The sequence below is a fragment of the Theropithecus gelada genome, chromosome 1 (genome assembly GCF_003255815.1).
Source record: "Theropithecus gelada isolate Dixy chromosome 1, Tgel_1.0, whole genome shotgun sequence".
Taxonomy (NCBI): Eukaryota; Metazoa; Chordata; class Mammalia; order Primates; family Cercopithecidae; genus Theropithecus; species Theropithecus gelada.
The window spans coordinates 61,339,302-61,363,808 of NC_037668.1; the positions used below are offsets into that span (position 1 = coordinate 61,339,302).

At 44.9% G+C, this 24,507-nt stretch overlaps 1 protein-coding gene across 1 annotated transcript in view; it reads right to left on the bottom strand.

Annotated features, from left to right (window-relative positions):
• CSMD2 (CUB and Sushi multiple domains 2) overlaps positions 1-24,507 on the bottom strand; it is a 655,178-nt gene that overhangs the window by 185,491 nt on the left and 445,180 nt on the right. Inside the window, exons 16-22 of the mRNA XM_025355777.1 lie at positions 23,842-23,980; positions 22,637-22,824; positions 21,776-21,964; positions 21,461-21,577; positions 13,571-13,786; positions 11,805-11,993; positions 6,355-6,524 (exon numbers count right to left, since the gene is read on the bottom strand). Of these exons, the coding sequence (XP_025211562.1) occupies positions 6,355-6,524; positions 11,805-11,993; positions 13,571-13,786; positions 21,461-21,577; positions 21,776-21,964; positions 22,637-22,824; positions 23,842-23,980 (1,208 nt within the window). The remainder of the gene's footprint in view (positions 1-6,354; positions 6,525-11,804; positions 11,994-13,570; positions 13,787-21,460; positions 21,578-21,775; positions 21,965-22,636; positions 22,825-23,841; positions 23,981-24,507) is intronic.

Consider the following 24,507-nt stretch of genomic DNA (forward strand, 5'->3'; position numbering starts at 1 on the left):
CACACTACCAATTTTAAATCCATCTTTATCACATATATAATTAACAAATAATTATATACATTTGGTTTTGTCAGCTTTCTATTCTATTGCATTTGCCTATTTTTCTACTCCTATGAATGATCCACAATTTCAGTTACTGTAGCTTTACAATATATTTAAATAATTAGTAGGAAAAGTCCTCATTTGTCTTCTTTTAACTTAAAAAAAATTCTCCCAGATGTACTCTTCTAAACTCAAGAAGAATTTTCCTGAATTATAAAAAGTAAAACAAAAACCTCCAAAACAAAACTTGTGTAATTCTGACTGAGCTACATTAAACGTATGGATGGACTTGAGAAAAATGTATCTATGTGATATTGAGTCTTCCAATCCCTATACATGGTGTCTAGCTCCATTTAATCAGGTTGTCTTTTATGTCTCTCACTAACATTCTGTTCTTATTCCTGGGTATTTTTATATTTTTGACTGCTATTGGGAATTGGGCCTTTGTATACATTTATTTCCTAACAGGATATTGCTTGATGGTCCAATTCATCATTATGCGCAGGTGATGGAAATGTCTCCCTGAGAAATCCAAGAGAATCTATGCACATCCATTACATCCAATAAAGCAGGTCAGCAAGATGGTTGGTTTCAAAATGAATATGCTAAGCAGAAAGCTTTCTATACACAATTACAAACAATGTAAGCATAATTTCAGAATATTCCTTCATGTCCGCTTGCACACGTGTGCTTGAGTTTCTCTGGAGCACACATCTAGCATGGAAAAACTGGTTGCAGGGATGGCACATCTTCAATTTGGTTAGATATTACTAGATTGCTCTTTGAAAAGGAATACCAATTTGCTCTCTCACCAGCAACATCTGACAGCTTTCATTGCTTTATATCCTTGCTGATACTTGGTATTTTAGGGTATTATGATGTTTTCCAATTTGATGAGTGTAAAGTGGTATCTCATTTTAATATGTAAATCCTTGATCGTCATTGAGGTTGAGCATCTTTTTATATGTTTATCAACAGTTCTTACTTCCTCTGTGAATTGGCTGCCTGTTCATACCCTCTGTGCATCCATGAGCATGAAATCTCCCGGCATTTATTTTAGTTACATCAATATCAAAATAAAATTTTATCTTCTCTCATTTAAGATTATGCATATTTTGGAGGGCTTATTTCTAGGTGTCTTATAGTTTTTGTTTCTATTATAAATGAGACTTTCCCTCTTGATTGCAAGTTTTATTTGGTTATAGAAACACCAGAAGCTTTGTTAATTTTCTTATTGATTTTGAGTTTATTAGTTGGTTGTTTTGTATTTTTGAAACAAAAGTCACAATTTTCTATATTCCTTTCTAATTTTTATAGTTCCTTTTTTTTTTTTTCTTTTTCTGGTATAAATGTAATGGTTTGTCTCTTCAGCACAATGCTGCGTTCTATTGGTGATAGTAGAACTACTGATCTTGTTCTTGACTTTACTGAAAATTTTTAGGAAGTTTTGCCATTAAGTATAATGTTTGCTATAGGCATTTGGTAGAAATATTTTTATTAAATTAGGAAAGTTCTACGTGTAGTTTTATGAGATATTTTTAAAAATCATGAGTGGGTGTTGAATTTAATCACATGATGTTTTGGGGTGTATTAGCAGGATAATGTCTTTTTCTTTGCTAATCTGTTTATAGGATATTAGGTTGAGCCATGAAATTGCCAATATTTTAACAGTTTTGACCTACAAAAATAGCAATTTCATATGTTTTATCTAACAAATAACATTATGAGCTTTTCTAATTTTGACACATCTTCACATTCCTGGAATCAAACCTACTTGGTCATCTTTGTTTTTTTTTTTTTTTTTTTTTTTGAGATGGAATCTTGCTCTGTCATCCAGGCTGGGGTGCAGTGGCTGCAATCTCGGCTCACTGCAAGCTCTGTCTCCCGGGGTCACGCCATTCTCCTGCCTCAGCTTCCCAAGTTGCTGAGACTATAGGCGCCCACCACCACACCCTGCTAATTTTTTTTTTTTTGTATTTTCAGTAGAGACGGGGTTTCACTGTATTAGCCAGGATGGTCTCATCTTTGTTTTAATACACAGTCAAATTCAATCTGATTTATACTCAGAATTTTTAGATCTATGATCAAAAGTGAGATGCCCTAATAGTTTCTGATTTCTGTTCTTTTTAAAATTTTTATTTTAAATTATAAACTGATAAATTATAGCTGCATATATTCATGGGGTAGGAAGTAATGTTATGATTTATGAATACAACGTGGAATTAGTAAATCAAACTAACATAACCATCACCTCAATCACCTCAAATACTTATCTTTTTTTGTTGCAAGAACATTTGAAATTTACTTTTAGTGATTTTGAAATATATGGTACGTTATTATTTGCTATATTCACTGTAACGTGCAATACATCTCAAAGGAAAAAAAACACCCTTAATTCTTCTGTCTAATTGATGCTCTTTATACTTTGACCATTATCTCCCCATTCCGTCAATCCCCTGGTAACCATCATTTTACTCTTTGATACCAAAGTTTCTACTTGCCTCATTAACAAAAATGAGTTGGGAGATGGATCTTTATTTTTCTCTCTTCTGAACAGTTTATTGCAGGGATTAGTTGCTTCTTGAAGTTTTGGTAAAGCTTACCTGTAAAATAGTTAAGGACTGGGGCTTTTGAGAGAGGATATGGGGGAATTATAATTTTTTTATGATTATTGTTTTTTCAGATTTTTTTCATATTAGTACTTTTTATCTATAAAAATTTCCATTTCATCTGAGCTTTCAGATTTCTTGGCTTACAGTTGTTTCTAAACATTTTCCTTCTTTTTTTTGAAAAAGGGTCTCACTCTGTCACCCAGACTGGAGAGCAGTGGCGTGATCCCTAAACATTTTCTTATTTCCATTATCTTTCCTATATCTTTGATTATGTCCCTTTTCAATTCCTAATATTACATATTTGTGGCTTCTTTATTCCTTGATCAGTTCTGCCAGTTTTTTTTTTTTTTTTTTTTTTGTGAGACGGAGTCTCGCTCTGTCGCCCGGGCTGGAGTGCAGTGGCCGGATCTCAGCTCACTGCAAGCTCCGCCTCCCGGGTTTACGCCATTCTCCTGCCTCAGCCTCCCAAGTAACTGGGACTACAGGCGCCCGCCATCTCGCCCGGCTAGTTTTTTGTATTTTTTAGTAGAGACGGGGTTTCACCGTGTTCGCCAGGATGGTCTCGATCTTCTGACCTCGTGATCCACCCGTCTCGGCCTCCCAAAGTGCTGGGATTACAGGCTTGAGCCACCGCGCCCGGCCAGTTCTGCCAGTTTTATCTACTTTATTATTTTTCAAAAAACCAGTTGGTTTTGTTGACAATTGCTCTTGTTTTTTAGTTTTGTTTCTCTAGTCATTTCTGCCTTTATGTTTAAAGTATCTTTCTCCTACTTTCTTCTGATTTATTCTGTTACATCATCCAAGTTACCCAAATCCTTATTTATCTTTAACTTAGGTGATATATCACAGACTTACAGAGGTATATTAAAATCTTCCATGATGACTGTAACTTTATTAAATTTTTTTACATTTCCAGCAGTTTTTATTTAATTTATTTGTGCTGTGTTATTTGGCACATAAAGTTTTACTGTGGATTGATTATCCATTTTATTAATATAAAATAATCCTCTTTTTCATTTCCTTATGAGATGTGGGAGAAGTTCTCAAATTTATCTTTTAATAAACTGATTTCATTTTTCTGTGGTTTACCATCTTCCGTTCATTGCCTCCATTCCATTTTTTAATTGGGTGATCATGTTTTCCATCTCTATTTAATCTCTCCTCATCTCAGATTGCTCTGTTTTCATTACTGCCTAGTTTTGTGTCATAAATATAATATTCTCTCAAATTCTCTTAAGAATACAAATTAGGAGCTTTTAAAATATGTTTCTGTTCTTTGTTGCCTACAGAGGGGCAATTAGCTCTGATTCCTCAGACATGTCTCCGTCTTCTGATCTACTGAATATTTACACATATCCAGTTAATTTTCTGGTTGGTACACCGTTACAGAGGGAAAATGGAAATGGGGAATGGAAACATTCAGCAGTCTCTAAGGGAGAGTAGACGAGCTAAACTCAAAGAGGTCGTAGCAGGAGCATTTCTTACCCTGGTGCTAAAGAGTGTGTGCTTGTGTGTGTGTGTGTGTGCATGTGCGTGTGTGTGCATGTGTTTGTGTGTACGTGTGTGTGTGCGTGTGTGCACTACCTGGGCTCCCGCAACCTCTGTTAGTCCTCCCTGAACTCTGACCTAGGTTTTATGCCCCATGTCCCTCCTGCTTTTTTACCCTGAACACCTCAGAATGACTCTCTCTGCTTATCTACTAAGCTGCCCACCTGACCCTGAAGCCAGAACCCTGACGGTGCCGTTGAGTGTGCACACCTGCTGACTATGTCTTAGGTGCTATTCTGAGTCTAGACTCCCTTAGTGAGGAAGCATGGCACTGGCCATACTCCATGTGACCTCCAGCAACCTAGGAGCCATTTGTGCTGGCTCTATCAGGTCACTTGCACAGAACCGCTGCTTATACTCCCTTCAAAACCTGAAAATTGTAAACTATGCCTCAAAGCTGGCTTTTTGTGCTAATGGCCTTCATCCAAGAAAGCCTCTGCATTGCCCAGCTCACATCGCTCCATCTGTACTTCTACAGAGAGGAGGTCCCTCTGGCACTGCTGGACTGATTGCAGCCTCTGAGACTCAAATGGATGGAGAGAAGTAAAGGTCAAGGGTGATGCCTAAAGGCATGGTTATTAGAAGGGCATAAAACCCTTGTCTTGTGTTCTCTTGTTGGGAGACACACACTGTTTTTATGTGGGGTTGGAAAGCAGAGCTTAAGAAGCCAATGGGATTGTTCTATCCCATTTCAGGCACATCCAGTTCCAGCCAGTGATCTCATGAGTGCATCTTCTTGGGTTCAAAAAGGATTAGGTAAGAGTGAGAAATGCATTTCAAACACACACACACACACACACACACACACACACACACACACACACACACCCCATACACCCTAGAGGACATATGCCCCAGGGGGTTGGCCAAGAGTATCCATATACTGTATATAAAAAGGACAGCACGTTTATCACATCTGGAGATAATCTGAAAGCATGGAAATTTAATGGTTTCTCTTTGGATTTTCCAGAGTAGTGGGCTCTGGTTCAACTTTTTCTAATGTAAGGACTTCTCCGGCTACAAGGAATAAAACTATATTAGAAAAAGCTAAAAAAATTCCTTGGCCTAGGATGAAAATGAACATGCTTTGTATGAGGCTTTCCTTGTCATTCATTTTATTAAGGCAGCTCTTTAATAAATTCTCCATGCTCAACTCTTTGATTACACAGACACACACCACACATTATTGGAGGTACTCAATCCATATTCTTTGTATTTATGCAAAGAAATACAAGACATATATGATGAGTGTCTTAACAAATCCTCTCTATGACCCTCTCTGTAATCCAAGTCTTACCATTTCTTTCTCTTACATATGTCTTGAACTCACTTTCTTTAACCCCACTGCCACACCAGGCCATCATCGTGGTACACTGAAGCTACTGCAATAGCCTGTTATTCAACCAAAACATATGCAATGCACAAGTGCACATACACACAATATACTGACACAGGTGTGCACAGACACAGATCCCCAAAACCAAATAAATACTTGGACACTGATTCACACACATGTGGAAACATATTTTAAAAAGCATCCATAGCCATAAACACCTAGCTACACAAATGAACACACACATGCATATATACACATGTTCTGTGAGCTCTTCATTATCCATGTTGACAGTCAGGTTCAAAATGGAAAACTGGATCCATTGGCTGCTCCAACCTTATTATTATTTTGAGACAGGGTCTGACTCTGTCACCCAGTCTGGAGTGCAGTGGCATGATCATGGCTCACTGTAACCTCAACCTCCCTGGTTCAAGTGATCCTCCCATCTCAGCCTCCCCAGTAGCTGGGACTACAGGCATGCACCACCACACCCAGCTAATTTTTGTATTTTTTGTAGAGACGGGGTTTTGCCGTGTTCCCTGAGCTGAATTATTATCTTTTATTATGCAGTCAACCTATACTCAATTACACATGCATTTGATAGCAGGCAGCTTCCAAACAAACTCTAAAGCCATATTCTTAGATACCCAAATACCTCTCTCTTTTGGTCCTCTCTTTCTCCCAGATGAGTGAGGACAGTATCTTGGGACTCAGGAAGGAAGGAGAAAGTTTGGATCATTCACACAGAGACAAAGGAGTGAGTATTGACCAGACTATTGCATAGTGTAACATACATACTCTGAAACTGATCAATTTTACCTTGAGGACATCTCCTTCGGAGAGTTCGAATGCCCTGGCTTTCAGCTGAATCCCCTTCCCTGGCTGGGTCTGGATGGAGTAGATGCATTCGTGATTGTTATTGTAGTTCACAGGAAAGTTGGGGGACAGCAAAGTACCCTGAGTGCCTGTGACTGAATTCCCACACTCAGCTGGAAAGAGAATCACAATAACCATAGATTAACCCCCATCAGCTGCATCCAGAAGGCAACTCACAGCTCTGGAGAACCTGACAAAGATGACAAGTCATTTGCCTGTCTACCTGCCAAGATGCCTGTGTGTCTGTCCAGTTGTTGGACTGTTTACAGAAATGCCTCTCAAACTTAAAAAAAAAAGTGCTTCTCTACCTATGGTGCTGCCTGGTTTGCTTCTGTCTCTTGTTCTGTTTGTCTGTCTCTCTTCTACAGAAACAGAAGCTAACCCACCAGGCACCCTTTACAATTTCACAGTTCTATAAAGCAGCCATGCCACATACCTATTCATATAGTAGCGTAGCAACAGAAATGACCAAGGAGGAGGTCAGGGGAAGAGGGGGGCAGTTAAGTGAGGAGAGATGAAACCTTTCAGTATCAGAATAGAAAGTAAGAGGGGGCAAGATCACATCATAATCGCTAACCCTTATGTGCAAAACAGCATGATTGACACCTTACAAGAACCATTTCAGTCATTAGTCACAACAGCCAGTCCCATAAGTAGGCACAATTATCATTTCTGGTTTAAAGATAAGGAACCAGGTACTCAGCCACTGAGACCAAGTCTCTCTGTGGATTCATGAGGAGGAGGGGACTGAGAATTCAACCTTCTAGGTCCTGGGGAAAGTTTTTAGCATAGTCTCATTGCAGCCCGTTTCATTCAACAGCTAATGAAATCACACCCTCCTCTGGAAACCTGCTTCTCCTCCTCCAGAATTAGTCATTCTTTCCCCATTGTTCTCATACCTTTATTTATAGCAGTCATCCCATTTTACTTGACTTATTTGTTAACATTGTTAACTGCACTGTGGATCCTCCGGGGCTTGGTCATGTTACTGTCTCCTTAACACCCACTCAGTGCGTGGGCAGGGCAGGCTCAGGGCATGCATGCAGGAATGGGATCTTTAATAATTGGAGGGCCCCTCCCTGTTCTTCCCTGTATCTGAGCACTTCCCATATTGCACCTTGACTGCTTGCTGCCTGTCTGTGTCCCCCACCTAAACTGTCAGTAACTTGAGGGCTAGGGTCATGCTGGATGAACCTATGAATTTCCAAGGCTTAGCCTGGATTGTCTGTAAAATAAATATTTACTGAATGAATGAATGAATAAATGAATGGATATGGAGTACACTGACCTCAGAAGATGTACAGTTCTAAAAATAATAATTAGGTTCCGGAAAGATGTAAATACAAGTCCAGATGGCAGGCCTGTTATTCGTGTGGACATATGGGGAATTTGGAGCATGCCTTGAATCTTTCAGGCAGCTGGTAGCAAGTCTGCTTTCTCTAAACCATCCCCAGTATCCTTTAGTCTAGGCACAGTCTGTGGCTGGAAAAGCCTTGGGGTTGACCAAAGGACCATTGCTTGGACCTTATAGTTAACCCTAATTACCCTAAGCCAGGAGCATACTAGACTGAGGCAGCATAGATGGAGCACATGGAAACCTTCAGAGCTGAACTGCTCATGGGCTTAGTTATATGTCTTGTGTTTTCTCTTGTCCCCAAGGCTGCTCCTTAGTCCTCTGAAGATGGGGGCCATATGTCCCACCACCAAGTCCCGGCTTTTCTCAATGGACCCTCCTCCCTGCATTCTGCTCAATGCAGGACCAGCTTCAGTTTCCTAAGGCTTTATATAAGGCCTCATTTATTTCTCTCGGAGAAGAAATCTGACTTTACAGTACTTTTAAACTTAGTCTGTTTGCAAAACTTCCAAATATGATGAATGTGCTGCGATGGCTCATAAAACTCAAGGGACAGCGGTGGACAGGCTCCCTGGGGGCAGTGGCTGCTGATAATTTACACAGACGTTTCCAGCATGTGTACATTTCTTTGATGATCTCAGATGAGGGTGGGGATTTGTGTAGGGGAGGGAGAGTTGCTTAGGGCCATGCATATGTAAACATTTATTACTCAGTCATATCACATGGGCAGCCTTCTGAAGCATCTCTCCATTTTCTCTGAGATACTACCTTTCCCTTCCATCCAGGCAGAGGCCTGTGGTGCAGTGGGATGATCAGGGACTTTGGAGTTAGACACATTGTGTAAACTCTGAACTTTAGTCTCTTCATCTGCCTTCATCTGGACAATAATAGCATTCTCATAAGACTGTAGAATCAATGCGTGAGATTTTATATATAAGATAGGTAAACATAGGGGAATGGTTAGCACAGAGTAGCCTCTCCACCAATGTCCCAGGTTAATCTACATGGCTTACCTGCTTCCATTTGGGGCCCTAACTGCCTGCATTCTGGGACTAGCAGAAAGCTTGAGAAGCTTATGGGAAGCGTGCGTTAGCTGCCCGAGGCTCACAGCAACCTCACGGTTCCTGATGCCTCTTGCCCTCTGCCTAATTCTCGACAGCTGGCTTCCCTTAAACATGGGCTTTGGTGTGTTTTTGGACCTCCTTCCTGGCCCTGCTTCCTGCATAAGAGCTATATGCCCCATCTCTGCCCCAGCACGAGCCTGTCCTCTTTCCCACACGCCTGACACCTTTACAAGGAGGGGCTGATAGCTTTAGATGTGGCCAGTCCTTGGCCAATCCCCAGGTCCTGACTCCCTGTCAGGCCTTTGTCCTGGGCACCAGGGAGGGGACAGGAGGGACAGAGGGATGCGGCGCTTGTTTCCGGGAGAGTTTCCAGAGTAACAGGGGAGGTGAACAGATGCACTGAGAAGCCAAACACAAGCACAAATGGAAACAAATAAATGCTCCAGAGAAACAAACAGTCACATCCACAGGAAAGTGCTGCGGCTGATTCTGGCATCTATGACTTCTGTTGCCCCCATCAGAAGGGGTCTCGTGAAGGGCAGAGGCTATACCTTATCCATCAGCCTGGGGCTTCTGAGGCAGAGGGTTAGGTCTTCTCCATCACACCGGGATTCCCAAGGACAGGGCCATGTCTCCTGCTGCAGACTGGGGTCCCCTGCGGTCAGGACTGTCTCTTCTACATCAAATTCAGGGGTCCCTGATGTCAGGGGCTATGTCACCTCCCTCCCTGCCACCCACGTCACACCATGAATTAAAGCCCAGGGCTGTTCATCTCCTTCTCGGCTGGGAATGTTTCTGGTAGCACTATGTGGACTAAATCATCCAGTTTGCATGGCGACTGGGAGCAGCCCCCGGTGGGCATTGCCGAGATGCCTCCAGCCTGAGCCTCGGCAGCCGGGCTGGTGGTAATTAGAGGTGATTATAATTACTGTGCATTATTAATAACATGTGAAACAGAAGACAAATGTAATAATGAAAATATTGTGAGGTGTCATGAACAAACAGTAATTGGAATAATAAGTTAAAGAATGAGTTTATGTAATGAGATCAATGAGGCAAGAGCTTAAGGGCTGTGTGCATCTGTGGTCCTGGTTAATCCCATTCAAGAAGAATTTCCCCCAGAACCATTTAGCTGAGGATGTTTTCCCAGAGACTAAAGGAGCTGCTAGCAGCCAGACATGAACTGAACCTTCCTGGGGTGGGCGGCGGGGTTCTATGTGTTTCTGAGCGTGTGTGGCCAGATCAGGGCGGGTGGATGCCTTTGGGGATGGGTTATAGGAGATGGAGTAAACTCTGGGGTTATTTAATTGGTCAGAAACAGAATTCTGCCGTGCTTTGTTTTAATGTTTCCTTTCTGAGATTGTAAAAGGTTATTGGCAGAATAACAATAATTGGTTATTGATAAATACAGATTAAAAGGTTATTGGCAAAATGATAATTACATGCCACCTCTTGGTTTATGTAAATGATGTCATCTAATGTAGAGTAAAGCCTGTGAGTTGGATGCTGTTATCTCTGTTTTATAAATGAGGAAGCTGAGGCTGAGGGGGTTTGCTGGCCTGCCTGATATCTAAGCGTTGGTAAATGGCAGAGCCGTGACCCCACCTTGGCCTGCATGAGTGCACAGCCTGGGCCCGGCCCATCTTGCCAGCCTGTCTAAGCTGTCCTCGGCATAGCCTGCGGGCTCCATGGACTTGTCTCAGGCACAGCTGACCTCACCAGCATTTGAGATGCTGGTCCCTGTTTCAGTCAGTGCAGTGCTGCTTTGATCTGTTTTGTATATTTTTATGGGGTTTTATATAATATTTCACTTTATGTGAGGTCCATGGCTAACAGTGAGCATGGAAAATACTCCATGAATGCAGCTAGTGTTTCATCCAGCCCTACATTATAAGGATTGAGCAAACAGGTACCCAGGAGCCTCATACATTAGGGACAGACAGCAATCACTCTGTCCCGGGGACAATACTTGCTTCCCCTACTCCCTGGGCACAGCGCTCTAAACACACTTCTTTAAAGCTCTTGCAAGGAGGCAGGCAGGGCCCGGTTCCAACCTCCAACAGCTGCCTCTAACCTCCACATCTCCTGTTCTCCCTGCTGCTTGCTCCAGCCTGGCCTCTGAGTTGTTCCCCAAATGCTGAGCATCCTCATGGTTTGGGTCCTGGTCCTCTATTCCCTCTTCTCCCAGATATCTATCTCTGGCCAAATGTCAACTCATCAGAGAGGCCTTTTCTGACCACTATAAAAGAGCAACCCTAGCTCCAGCACTTTCTAAGCTGACTTAATTTTTCTCTGTATGCCCCAACACTGCCTGACACATCACACATCTACATATTCACAGCCTGTGTCCCCACCACCAGAATGTGGGCCACGAGTGGAGAATGTCTCTGTTTCGTCCACTTTTGTATCTTCAGAACCTAGCAGATGCCTGACATGTAGTGGGTCCTCTATACATGACCCCGCCCTGTTCCTTTTGTCCTCCCCTGCTGAATGGATGAAGTCTTCCTGAGGCGTCTATAAGAGTGAGCACCGCCATTGGATTAGTAAAAGCAGCTATCTACTCCACCAGATGGGGACTCCCCCTGGGCAAAGGTCACACTCCCTCCTACAGGCTCACCTGGTGCCCATCCAGATTTCTCGGCAAGAGGCATCCTTAAGCCATGGGTCTGTGTGCTGAGGGTGGGGAGGTGAGAGTACTGAAGTCAACTTCATGTGAGTGCCCACTGTGGACCTACTTTGGAAAGGTCACTTTAGTTTATACAGAACTGCCTGATGAAGCAGGGATTGCCATCCCTATTTTACAGATAAGAAGGCTGGAGCGGAAGGAGGTTAGGTCCCCTGCCCCGGGTCCCACCGCAGCTAAGTGTGGGCTAAGTCAGCCTCTTGGCCTATGTGCCATCCACCACCTCACATCAATTGACTATAATCTGCCCCACCCCATTAGTGAAGCAAAATGAAAGCACGTGACCACCTACCAACACACCTTGGCAGAGGCGAGCTCCACAGGCGCCGTCTGCCCCCCAGGCACGTGATGCGGGCGGTGCCCTCCAGACGGTACCCGGGGAAGCAGGAGAAGGTCAAGGTGTCGCCCACACCAAACTGCAAGCCCTTCCGGATGCTGTAGGCTGGGACCTCAGGCTCCTCACAGGGCTCCAAGTCATACTCTGGAAAGGCAGCAGGAGATCTGGGCTCAGAGACATTGTGGGGAGATGGGAACGCACGGGCAAAACGCCAGGGGGAAAGGGCCAGGGACAACGAAAGACAGAGAAGAGGGCATGCACACACTGGCCCACAAAAGGTGACACTGGCCCACAAAAGAGAAGTGAGAGCCCGAGGGGAGCAGAGGCAGAGAGAAACATCGAGGAGCATAGGGAGGCAGAGAGAAGCATGGGGAAGCATAGGGAGGCAGAGAGAAGCATGGGGAAGCATAGGGAGGCAGAGAGAAGCACAGGGAAGCATAGGGAGGCAGAGAGAAGCATGGGGAGGTCAGGGTGGGCGGTCTGCACCCACTCCTGTGAGCAGTGGGAAAGGGCACAGTGTTTCCTAGACAGGCTTCCCAGGAGGATTTCTGAGGATCCTCAGCACTCAGCTCTTCTCTGTGCTGTCCCTTCATCTCTGTTTTAAACCTGTGCCTTGGGGCTCACAGGCTCCCCTGCTTCCTTCTCTCTGGGCACCAAACTAGATAAATTCAACCAGCGGATTCTAGAAGGTCAGAGTACATGACCCAGCCTCAGGCAACTCCCACTGGGGAAGACACTCCAAATGCCTGACTAGAAGCCATGTCTCGGCTATGTTGGCACTTAGGCAGACGGCAAGCATGACCAGTAGCATTTATGGGCCAAAGCTCTGCCTAGGGCCTCTAGTGACAGCATAGAAGTGACTAGTCCCTTGTCTGCAAGGGCTTCTCCCTTCAGGATGCAGTCCTCCAGGGCTGTGTGATAAGAAGGAGGGTCTCTCTCATAAGGGTTGAGTCTCACTGGCTGGATATGTCCCATTGGCCAAGCAAACCCAGGGATGTGACAGGTGACTTCTGCATTGGAGGACTGACAGGGGACTAAGCTGGGCCACACCCCAGTTCCTAGAAGCTGGATACCTCTTGTCCATTCCAGGAGGAATCCATGTGATACCCCTGGCCGTGGGTGAGAAAGGTGGAGGGAGGTACTCTGGGGTACTATGGGATAAGAATGGCGAAGGGCTCGGTACGAGAGGAGCCAAGGGTCCTCTTTCCTCCCTGAATGCCAAATAAAAGCGTTTTCTTTTCCAAATCCCTAAACACAGAGATAACTATCTATTACTATAAAATTAGCATTGATGAAAAAGATCCCAAACGAGACTACATCACTCCAATATGTTAATTTCAAACCCCCTTTTTTTTCATATTGCTGGGGTTGGGAATATGGAAGTGGAATCAGAAGAAAAATCTGGAATAACTAAGGTAGGAGGGGTCTTTTGTGAAGTCCTCTAGTTCATCCAGTTAGGTGGGCCATGTACAGAGCAAATCCTAAACACCTTTATAGAAGGAGAATCCTCAATGATCATGCTAACTCCTTCCAAGACCATTATAGGGAAGTTCTTACTTGGGTCCAACCCAAGCATCTTTTGCTGAAGCACTGAGGTCAATTTCCCAGGGACTGGAGAGTGGAGTAATATCCATCTGCTAGGAAAACCAGAGACTGGCAGCAGAAGGAGAGAGTGAATAGCTCCATGGTCTCTTCCCCTCAGGGACCCTCACACTCTTTACCTGAGAAAGTGATGTTGAATCCTTCGTATGACATGGAGAAATCGGAAATGAAGCGGACCTGGGCAGTGAAGTTGCCATAGAGCCCAGCGCTGATGGGAGCTGGCAGCCGAGAGCCAGTCAGCTGCCTCAGGGGCTGGGTGAAGCTGCCGTTCTCAGTGATGAGGAGGTAGTCGTGGCCACTTTCCAGGTGGAAGGTGTGGAAAGTAAAGAACACACCTGCCAAGAAACCAGAAGGTCAGGTTGGTGATGGCGAGATGGCTGGAGCACCTTAGCTGCAAGACAGGATCTACACAAACATTTCCAGTTTGCAAATGTCTATCTGTGTGTATGACTACAAGCACGCATCAATAAACCATACAGGTGAATCTGAATGAAGGAACCTGAACACACAAGTGCCCAAAGATTCAGGGAGAAGAACACCTTTTTACAGTTGTCAAAATTTAAAAGAGAGATTTATGGCTCCACCTATGAGAATGCTTTAGAGACATTCATTAATTAATTCAACAAGCATTTGTGTATTTGTTGAGTCTTTACTATGGGCTAGGATCCCTAGGATCCAGGGTTAGGTGCAAGGGGATATACCAGGCATTAAACAAATAGCTGCAATACAGAGTGCTGAGTGCTGGAATGAATGTAGCTCAGCATGCCATGGGGGGCAGAACAGAAAGCAGTTGACAGCAGGAAGAGGCAGGTGGAGGATGGCTTCACCAAGGAATAAACATTTGACATGGATCTTAAAAGGATGCACAGGAATTAACCAGGTAAGGGGAGAAAGAGTGTCCTAGGCAGGAGACCCATATATGTAAAGGGACTGTTGATTCCAGGTTTGTTGAACAGCAGCTGGGTGTGGCTACTCCTGGAATTGAAGTTGGATAGGTACATGGGGGCCAGACCCAAGATTTTTCTGGATGCAATGAGAAGGCTTCCTATCCAGAGTGGACCAGATCTCAGTTTTAGCAAGATGTTGGTGGCTGTAAGGAGGATGAAGTGGAGGGAGAGGAGGTAGGGAGATCAGTTATATTGGTGGCTGCTCTGCACTGGGAGAGGATGGGGCTTGGCAGAAAGAACAAAAGCAGGAGATGGCCGTGAGTCCTCAGGGGTCGGGGCAGGGTGGTCAAGACAGCAGGCATTTCATGCAAAGGGGAAATGACATGACATCTGGTGGCACATCCACCTGGAGGATGTGATGTCTTCTGTTACCTGGGGAAGGGCAGATAGGAGGGAGGTATGGGTTGTAGAAGTGTAATGGACTTAGCCTTTTCTGCATGCAAGCAGTGAGAGCTAGTGGGCCACTGGAAGGACAGATTTGGAAGTTCAGGATTAAGTGGGGACTACAGAGGTAGATCTGGAAGTCACCAGCAAATCGTTAATATCTGAAGCCACAAGCATGGAGAAGAGGGCTAGGAGAGAGAGGGCAGAGTGAGAATCGGAGAAGGGGTGAATGGAAGCATGGGCAGAAGTGACAGGTAATAGGAGACTGGGCAAAGGAGGAGAGATGGGGGAGATGGTCCAAGAGCAGTCAGAGAGCTGGAAAGGAGGAGGAGGGAGCTTCAGTAATGGGGAAGGTTAAGAGCATAAAATAAAATCAAAGTAATGATATTCATTAACATTTCAAGCACTAAATATTTAGTGTCGCTGTCCTAACTGCTTTTACTTGCACTATAGCCAGCCCTTGTCCCTTGGAAGGGAGATAGGAAAACTCATTTAATTCTACCAGGAACCCTGTGGCATGGGTACATTATTATAATCTCCAGTTTACACCCAAGAAAACGGAGGCACAAAGAGATGAAGTCATCTGTCCAAGGTCACCCAGCTAGTATGTGGTAGAGCTGGGATCTGAACTAAGGCAATCCGACTGCAGAGGCCGTGCTCCCAGCTACTCCAGGGTGTGGTCTCTCAGGCTACAGAAAGAGAGCAGGTAGTAAGAATAGCCAGGAAGGGTAAGGGATCAGGGAGTGAGGGAAGTTATAGAGCAGTATGGTCTTAACACCCAAAGCAATTCTAGAACTTGTCCAGGTGGCAGTTGTGTTTGGTGGGGCATGTGTGTAAGCGCGTGCTCACGCACATGGGCATGCCTCAGGTTGGAGCTTGAATCCGGATTTGATGTGACAGATGCACATACAAATATTTAACTTGAATGAACCATGCAGAATCAACCAAGTGAGTAGCCTATGGGACTATGTGTTGTGGATGGTGCCAGGACAGGAACATGTTAGACTAGGACTCACCTGCTACTCCAAGTGTGATCCCACTTTCTACTCAAAGTATGGTCCATGAACCAGCAGTATGGTCAGCACCGGGAGGACTTACTAGAATTGCAGAGTCTTTGGCCTCCACTGAAGACCTACTGAATCAGAATCTGCCTGCTCTTTAGATCCCAAATGATTTATAGGCACTTAAAATTTGAGAAATACTTCTCTAGATAATTACTGCTACATTTTTTATAAATGATGGTTGGAGCCAAGCCTCTAATGCTAAAGCATTTTAAAGGTTTTTATATCCTTGACTCCCTGTTGATAGAAGCTGGTGATCCTGGAGGATTTGGGCTTCTGTAGATAGAGATGGAGGAGACAGAACCCAACAGAAGTGATGGGACCAGAGATGCAGCTTGTAAATACCCTGTTTCCAGGCAACTGAGATGCATCAAGTCCTAAGCACCTACCAAGTGCCAGGCCTTGTGCTAAGAATTGAGAAAGATCTCCCAGTTTAGTGGAAAAGACAGACAAATCACTACTAGTGAGAATCCAGAGTGGGGCACGGAGGAAGAGTGGGGAACTATGCCTCAAGGGTTGGGAAGGCTTCATGGGGGTCAAGATCCTTGATGTGAAAAGGCTTGTGGTTGCATGTGCCCACATGCATGCTATACTCCTGACACATAAACATGTCTGCAAATGAGAAAACTGCTCTCAGTCTATACAGGTTAGGAAATATATGTCCTTTCCCGCTTACCTAGGACATGGAGTTGGGTGGGGAGTGGGTGAGACCCAGTCACAGGTGGAAACAAGTTGATTAAGCACCACACTTTGCACTCTATTCTAGCATGCAAATAGACCCCTTCCAAAGGGGTACACATTTGGCTGGGATTCTAAGGATGAGCAAATATCTGAGATGAAACCTCTGGGTTTCCCAGCTGTGCTGATTGCCTGGGGCTTTTTGGGCCATTGTGTGAAAATAAAGACATTGTCCGCAGAAATACAGAGGCCCCATGTTGGAGTTTGAATCCAGATTTGATGTGACAGATGGACCCACAAACAAATACTTCACTTGAATGAACCATGCAGAATCATAACAATGACATCAACACCACATAGGAGTGGAAAGAGCAGGGCAGTGGAAAAGTCATGCACTTGGGGGTAAGACACACCTGGATCAAAAGGTCTTGGCTAAGGTTGCTTAACACCCCAAGTTCCAGGTTCTTCAACTATAATATGTAGGCGATAATATCTCTCTTACAGGTGACATTTACCCCTGAAGTGAGGCAAACTGGGAAAGCATGTGCAGAGCACGCAGCACAGTGGCTGGCACACAGTAGGGGTGCAACAGAAGGTGCTCCCTTTGCTCAACTCATCTAACTCTCGGACAGCCCTCATGGGTTAAAAGGTGTCAGCTCTAGGGTTTCAGCACGGGTACATTCTCAGGATTCCTGAATTGGCTGTTCCCTTGGACTGGGCAGGTGGCAAGTTGAATGATTTCACATTTCACAGAGTTTTGAATTTCCTGAGCCATACTGCTGCCTCTTAGGGAGCAATCACAGAGAGCAGCTTAATAGGTCTGTTAACCCGAGATACTCTTACAAACAGAGAATGAAGAATGCCCTCTGGAGAAGGGCCTGGGCTCAGTTCAATTCGATTCATATCACCAAATGCTTCTTGAGTTCCTTATGTGCCAGGCATAGAGCCAGAAGCCAGGGAAACTGCAGGAAACAAGACAGACCGATCTCTCACAGAACTCCTCATCTGTCAGGGAGACTGATGATGAAAATGCAAGTTCTCTATAGTGGAGCAAAGTCTGAAATCGTGGAGGTGCAGAATGCATGCTATGGGAGCCCAGGGGAGAAGAGCCCAATCCAGATGCAGAGCTGGGGAGACGGGGTCAGGGAAGGCTTATTAGAGGAAGGGGGTTCAGAAGGATGAAGGGCTGGCCAGGCAAGGGCGATGGTAGAGATTCCCATTCCCCTTGCTTGGGGAGAGGAAGTGCTCCAGAGAGAAGAACATTGTAAAAATGTGCAAAGCCCTAGAGGAGAAGGGAAGCCTGGCAAGTTCGAGAAACTGAAGGAAGTTCTGTGTAGCTAGAACTTAGTTTAGAGGGCTCAGAATGAGGCTGAGAAAGGTAAGGACTATGAGGCTGTGCTAGCTACTTTATTTTATTTTTTAGTTTTTGAGATGGAATTTTGCTCTTGTTGCCCAGGCTGGAGTGCAATGGCGTGATCTCGGCTCACCACAACCTCCGCCTCTTGGGTTCAAGCAATTCTCCTGCCTCAGCCTCCGGAGTAGCTGGGATTACAGGCATGTGCCATCACGCCTGGCTAATTCTTTTGGTATTTTCAGTAGAGACAGGGTTTCTCCATGTTGGTCAGGCTGGCCTCGAACTCCCAACCTCAGGTGATCCACCCGCCTTGGCCACTCAAAGTGCTGGGATTACAGGTGTGAGCCACCGTGCCTGGCCTAGCGATTTTATAATTTGGGGATCTATGCTAAGAATTCGGTGATGGCTTTAAGTGGTTCTAAGGAAGAGGTGATCTGGTCACTCATCCATGATTTCTTGTTGATTCTCTGCTGAGCACCTTTCAACATGGCTACGTATTGTTCGTCTTTGAAGACCAGCTGAAGTCTCAACTCCAGGACACCTTCCTAAGCCCTGGGTTGGGCTCGGGAAGTTTTCACACCTCTCTCTGCTCTATCACACATTGGTCATGCTATACTGAGATCTTGGTTTAGGCTGTCTACTACCACTAAAGCATAAACTTCCTGAAGGCAGGCAATGGCACAGTGGCTTGTTCAGCTGTTTTCCTAGCAATTTGCATAGTGCAAGTATCAAATAAGCATTTGCTAAATAGTTGGTGAGCTTGATTGACTTCCAGGCAAAAACACACACATAGAAACTCATAGAAAAACATACACCTTTATAATCACAGATGCCCAGACACAGAGAAAACCATAATGACAGGGGTTGTTTCTCTAGGGATTGTGACGGGCTGCTTTTCTTTCCAATGGTCTCCGCTGACCAGGCTTGGTGGACGCAGCTCTTCAGGGTGAACAAGGACACTGTCCCATCCCTCCCCTCCTTAGGAACAATGTTGTGGGAAGAAGGGGACAATCCTGGGCCTCAGCCTGACCACCCAGCTAGTCTTGCCTTGATGCAGTAAGCTCCAGGCCATCCTATCCCTGGCTAGGGCAGCCCTAGTAAAGGCCAAGTGACACACTTAAGTACATGTGGTGGGACTATAAATGACTTTTCTTTCAAATTTTCTTTGTTATACAAATAGTATATTTTAGATGTAATGTGTTTATTGCTCAAAATTAGAAAAAAGCCAAAAGATGAAAATAAGAGACAACATCTTGGGGTATATTTTTTCAGGCTGTTTTCTATGCAAACAAGGATGTCTTTTAAACTAAATATATTCTCGTGGCAAACTTATTTTTTTTACTTAACAAAGTATTGCAACCACCCCTGTAGGTCTTTAAATATTCTTTCACGTTATTCCTTTTAGCAGCTGCCTAGTATTTTATTCTATGGCCATACCCTATCTTTATTTAACATTTCTTTATTGATGGACATTTTAATAGTTCCTAATTTTTCAGTATAATACGTAAGGTTTCAGGGGAAATCTTTGCAGCTAAATCTTGATGTAGAGTTTTACTTATTTTCTTCAGATAAATTCCAGAAAGTGGAATTGCTGGGTGCAAAGGCAGGTACAGTTGTCCCTCTGTATCTGCAGGGGATTAGTTCCAGGACCACCCTTGGATACCAAAATCTGCAGATTCCTAAGTCCCTTACAATATATTTTCAAGGCTTTTGATTCACATCACCAAGTCACCCTCTGGAACGCTTGAACCATTTCACACAGTGTCAGCAGTCAATAGTATTCCAGGGTCCACATTATCCCCCAGACTGTTACAGTTTTCTTTGATGACTTCAAAAGGGAAATGCTATTTCCCTTTTAAAATTACACTTGTTTCATTATCAATGAGGTCAATGATTTTCCATTTGTATTTCCTCTGTTACGAAGTGTTACTTTATAGCTTTGCTCATTTTGCAGGTTGGTTTGGCTAGGCATATGTCTCTTGAAACTTTTTAAGAACTCTTTGTGTGTCTGGTAGCTAATCCTTAGTCAATCATATGTTGCAAATATTTTTTTTTCTATGTAGTATTTGACTTTGAATTTTTATGGAGTTTTCTTTTCCTTTTTTTTTTTTACCTAAATCCTTTCAAAGTTTTTTTTTTTTTTTTTAATAGCAGTCTTTGCCTTTATGGATTCTACCTTTGTTGTTACTCTTTAAAGTACATGTCCACCTGAGGTTAGAGATTCACGTTCCTCTAGTGCTGGAGTTTATGTGATTAAATGCTTGAAAATGCTTGAGGTATAGATGTTTTTTTTTTTTCTTTTGTTCCAAATGGTTCAACCCACTGTTTTAACACCATTTATTACATAATCCATCCTTTCTTCAATGGATCTGAAATGACACTTTACTCATATACTAAAGTCTCTCTCACACATACATGGGCATGTGTGTGCACACATGGAGGAATCTATTTCTGGACAACTATTCTCCACGTCTTATTTGTAGGTCCACTCTTGTACTCATACCACATTGTTAACATTAATTTAGCTCATAATGACGTTTTAATATCCGGAAGGATTAATCTTCCTTTGAAATTTGTTTCTTGGCTCTTCTGCATGTTAATTCTTCTAGATCAGAGGTTCTTAATTAAAAGCATGCATCAAAATTACTGGCAAAGTGTTCTGAAAACATAGATGCCTGGTTTCCACCGCCAATGTAGAAAATCAAAACCTCTAGCCTTGGGCCTAAACATTAGTGTATTTGCCAAACTGCAAGAACCATGACTCTGGATGAACTTGGCAATAAGCTTCTGAGGCTAGAAGCCAAATCTGCCTGGTTACTGCCGATGCCCAGCCCCAGTGTCAGCCCCATGGGTGGCACTGAATACATATTTGTTGAGAAAAGAGTATTAATATGTTAATTAATATTTATTTATAATCAGCACCTTTACTTTGAACTTGGACTCCCAAAGGTCACTCATGTTAGGGGAGCTGAGGCAGCAGTGCAGGCTGCTGACCCATATGAAAGATGGCATCAGAGGAGGAGCTGAGTTATGCAAGAAGGGGATCGCTGTGTTCAATATCTGAAGGGTGAATGTGAGGAAGAGGGAGCAGGTGTATCTGATGCTCCTCCAGGATGCAATACAAGAAAAACATTTTCAGAGACACCTAATAGACTATTAGGAGAAGCAGAGGAAATACAAATGGAAGCATCTATGCAAAAATGATAGTAGGTGACCATTTGTTGAATGGGTTGGTGGCCTCCCCACACCAGGCATGTTGAGGCAAAGGGTGAGCTGAGCTGGTGTGTTGCCATCTTGTGGGGAGTGATTTAGAGAAGGTTCCTGTACTGAGTGATACTGGATAGCTGGTAACCTCCAAGATCTCTTCCAGCAGGGAGATTTTAGAATCTCAACGATACTTATTGAACAAGTTCTACCATTCAAAGACATGAAAAGACTCTGGAGGTTTTCTTGTTGGTGAGAAAAGTTCAGACGAAGCCCAGAGGTCACTATCTAGGGAGATGCCCATTGAGGTCAACTTGACCTGAGGAACTTGGGTCCCTGACCACTCACATCCCAATGCCTGCTATGGGCTGAAACACTCACCCTTGCCATGAGATGTTTCGATGATCCAGGTGCAGTTCAAGTTGTTAGGGTAGAAGTCAGGGAACCCTGGCGACAAGATGGTCCCACTGGAGCCTTGAATGAAGCCACCACAGAGAGCTATAGGAGTGAAGAGGGCAGTGAAAGACCAGAGGGCCTCAGGGAGCACCCCTGTCATCCTCCTGGGACCCCATCCCCCATCTCTCGAAACCCCAACCCTCGCTGATGGGGTAGGGAGTCAGGGGCCTTTTAAGCACCTGTGTTTCTGTGGCAGGAGAGGAGTCTGCTACTTTAGCGCCCCCTCATGGTGTGCCTCACCTTCACAACTGGGCAGGGCCCGGCTCCACTGGAAGTTGGGCTCGCACTCCAGAGGTTCCCCGTCACTTAATGTGTAGCCTGAGTCACAGCTGAAGGTCACCAGCGCGCCCACATAGAAGTCATTCCCATGACGTTGTCCATTTACTGGGATTCCTGGATCCAGACAGTGGTCTGACTGCAGTGTTATAGCTGAAAGAGAGAGGCCACAGCTGGGACAGACAGCTCACTGTCACCACAGAGGGACCCCAGTTGACTCCAAAGAGGGGGTAGAGAGCCCTGGTTTATTAAAGGCAGAAGTTGCCAATTACTGACTCATGAAATGTGGCCATCAGTATTTGCTGAGAGTGGCGTAGGTGCTATGGTAAGGCTTCGGGATACAACAGGAGTAAGAAAATGACCTTGTCCTCATGGTGCTCGCAGCCCCAGCTTTCTATATTGGTCTACAGAGAACTGAGGTGACAATGATGCTTTCAATTGAGGGGATGAATGTGGAAGATGACGAGGAAGGGCAAGTGTGGGTGTGAGATTCCATCTCGGGTTAACTTCATGGTCAGTCAAATGTTCTGACCCCAGAGTGCCCAGCGTGGCGACACCCAATCACCTGCACACAGAAGAGGCCATGAGGTCTGCACGCAAGGGCCTGGTATGAAGGTCGTGAACAACTCTAAGCTCCCATGACCTGAGGGATGCTGAGAGCAACAGAGTGCCTTCTGCAGGGCCTTCTGCAGGGCACAGCCTAGCCAAGAACACCATGGGGATGAGGCCAAGCAGGGGCCTGTGGTGGAGCATAGTCCTGAGGCCTTTGACCCAACTGAGCTGACCTTGTCATCCCTTTTCCTGAGCCCACCCACTGAGACTCACTCTCATAGCGGAGCTGGAAGCCGATGTCTGAGTGACTCTTGTCGGTAGAGAAGAGGAGGTAGAGGTAGTTGCTGGTGCTGATGAGGAACTGGGGAACCTGGGTCCCATGGTAAACCCCGATCAAGGGCGCTGAGTAAGTCCGCCCATCACGTACTTCCAGGGTGTCATAGTTGACCTCGGTTTTGAATCTGCCAAATGACAGAAATGAAGCCTTCTTGAGAAATCCAACCTTATTAATTTGCAAATGACAAAAACCCTGCCTGACCCAGGGCTTCAGAATAACCAGATTTTGGCAGGCTGGGATCTTTTAATATAATTTGCACACATTCACTAGCAATGCAGAAGGACCTTCTCCACTCTATTTAACATCCCTCCTCCTCCTTCCATGGTCGGAAGCTGCTCTCATCCTCTCTGTGGCCTGATCTGTGAGCTAGCTTAAGACCTAGAGGCACAATGACTAGCCTCACGGAGATCAGAACATTCTAGGCCACGGGTCAGCACACACATTCTAGGCCTCAGGGCCAGATCTGGTCTATAGCCTGGAGAGCTAAGGATGGTTTTTACATTTGTAAAGAGATGCTAAAAAAAAAAAAAAAAAAGGCAAAGCAGAACATGCATCAGAGATATGCAAGTAGGCAAGTGGCCCACAAAGCCTAAAATATTTACCATCTGGCTCTTCACACAAAAGTTTGCAGACTGCTATTCCAGGCCAGGAACACTTTGTCCGGAAGAAGTTTGTTTTCACATTTAGGTGGCTATGTTCTCCACCCAAGGGGCATAGTCAGGGTGGGAGCTAGAAGCGGGGCACATGAGCGGGATTTGGGGCAGAGGTCGGGGGCTGCCTTCCCACACTGGACATTTCCAGGAGAATGCTAGTCAGATGTCAGTGTCGTGCTTTAACATCTGATGGTGTCTGTCTGCCCACTCTCCCTTGTTGGGGGCTGGGGAGGGGGGCTCTAACATCCCAAATGGTACCCAAACCTTCTCTTCACCCCTCCTGCCATAGTCCCCTGAACAGCACAAACCAAGCCCAAGGGCAGAGCCAGTGAGGTCTGCCCCACCCAGGGCAGTCTGGTCCAGTGTTCTCCAACCTTGCTGACATTTCAGCATTGGTACTGGTCCTCTATCCACCCTGGATTCCCTCCCACATGGCTCTGTAAAAATCTCCCCCTTGCCCTCTCCCCCAAGGCTGTGGTCACAAGCACCTGTCGAAGGTGATTTTGATGGGGTAGCCTGGCTGGGCCTCAATCACCCAGGCACAGCTCAAGGCATCCTTGTAGAAGCCAGGCCAGCCCGGAGAGAGGATGGTGCCGCTGGGCGAAGTCAGGTGACCACCGCAGGGAGCTGGGGGGACAGAAGGAAGAGAAGCAGCTTTCTTCGGGGATAAATGAGTAAACAAACAGCAAATCTCTCTATAAAATGTGTCAGGCAACAAGTATTGTTTTTGTTTCTATGGAAAATTACATAAACTGTAAACTGTGAGTTTTGTCTACTGGGACCTTTATGGGTAGGTCCAGTTATATCATGTGGAGTGTTATTAAAGGCCAGAGGGGAGAAATGAAAAGAATCCCTTAAGCAGAGTCCCTTTGTCATTCTAGAAGGGCTGAAGTACAGCTAATATTTGGGCCACACTGTGCTTTTCCTTTGTTCCTCACTCAACTCTCAGGCCTGAGGCAGGGGCATAGATCCAGCCAACCTCCTCACATCTGGCCCTGGAAAGGGTCAGAACCCCAGGACCCTACAATTCAGATGCTCAGCTCAGGGCGCCGGTACTTCCTGCATCACTGTAAACTCCAGGAGGGCATGGGATGTGTTAATTGTGTTACACAACTGGGTATCCCCAGCATTTAGCATGGTGCTTGGCACGCAGT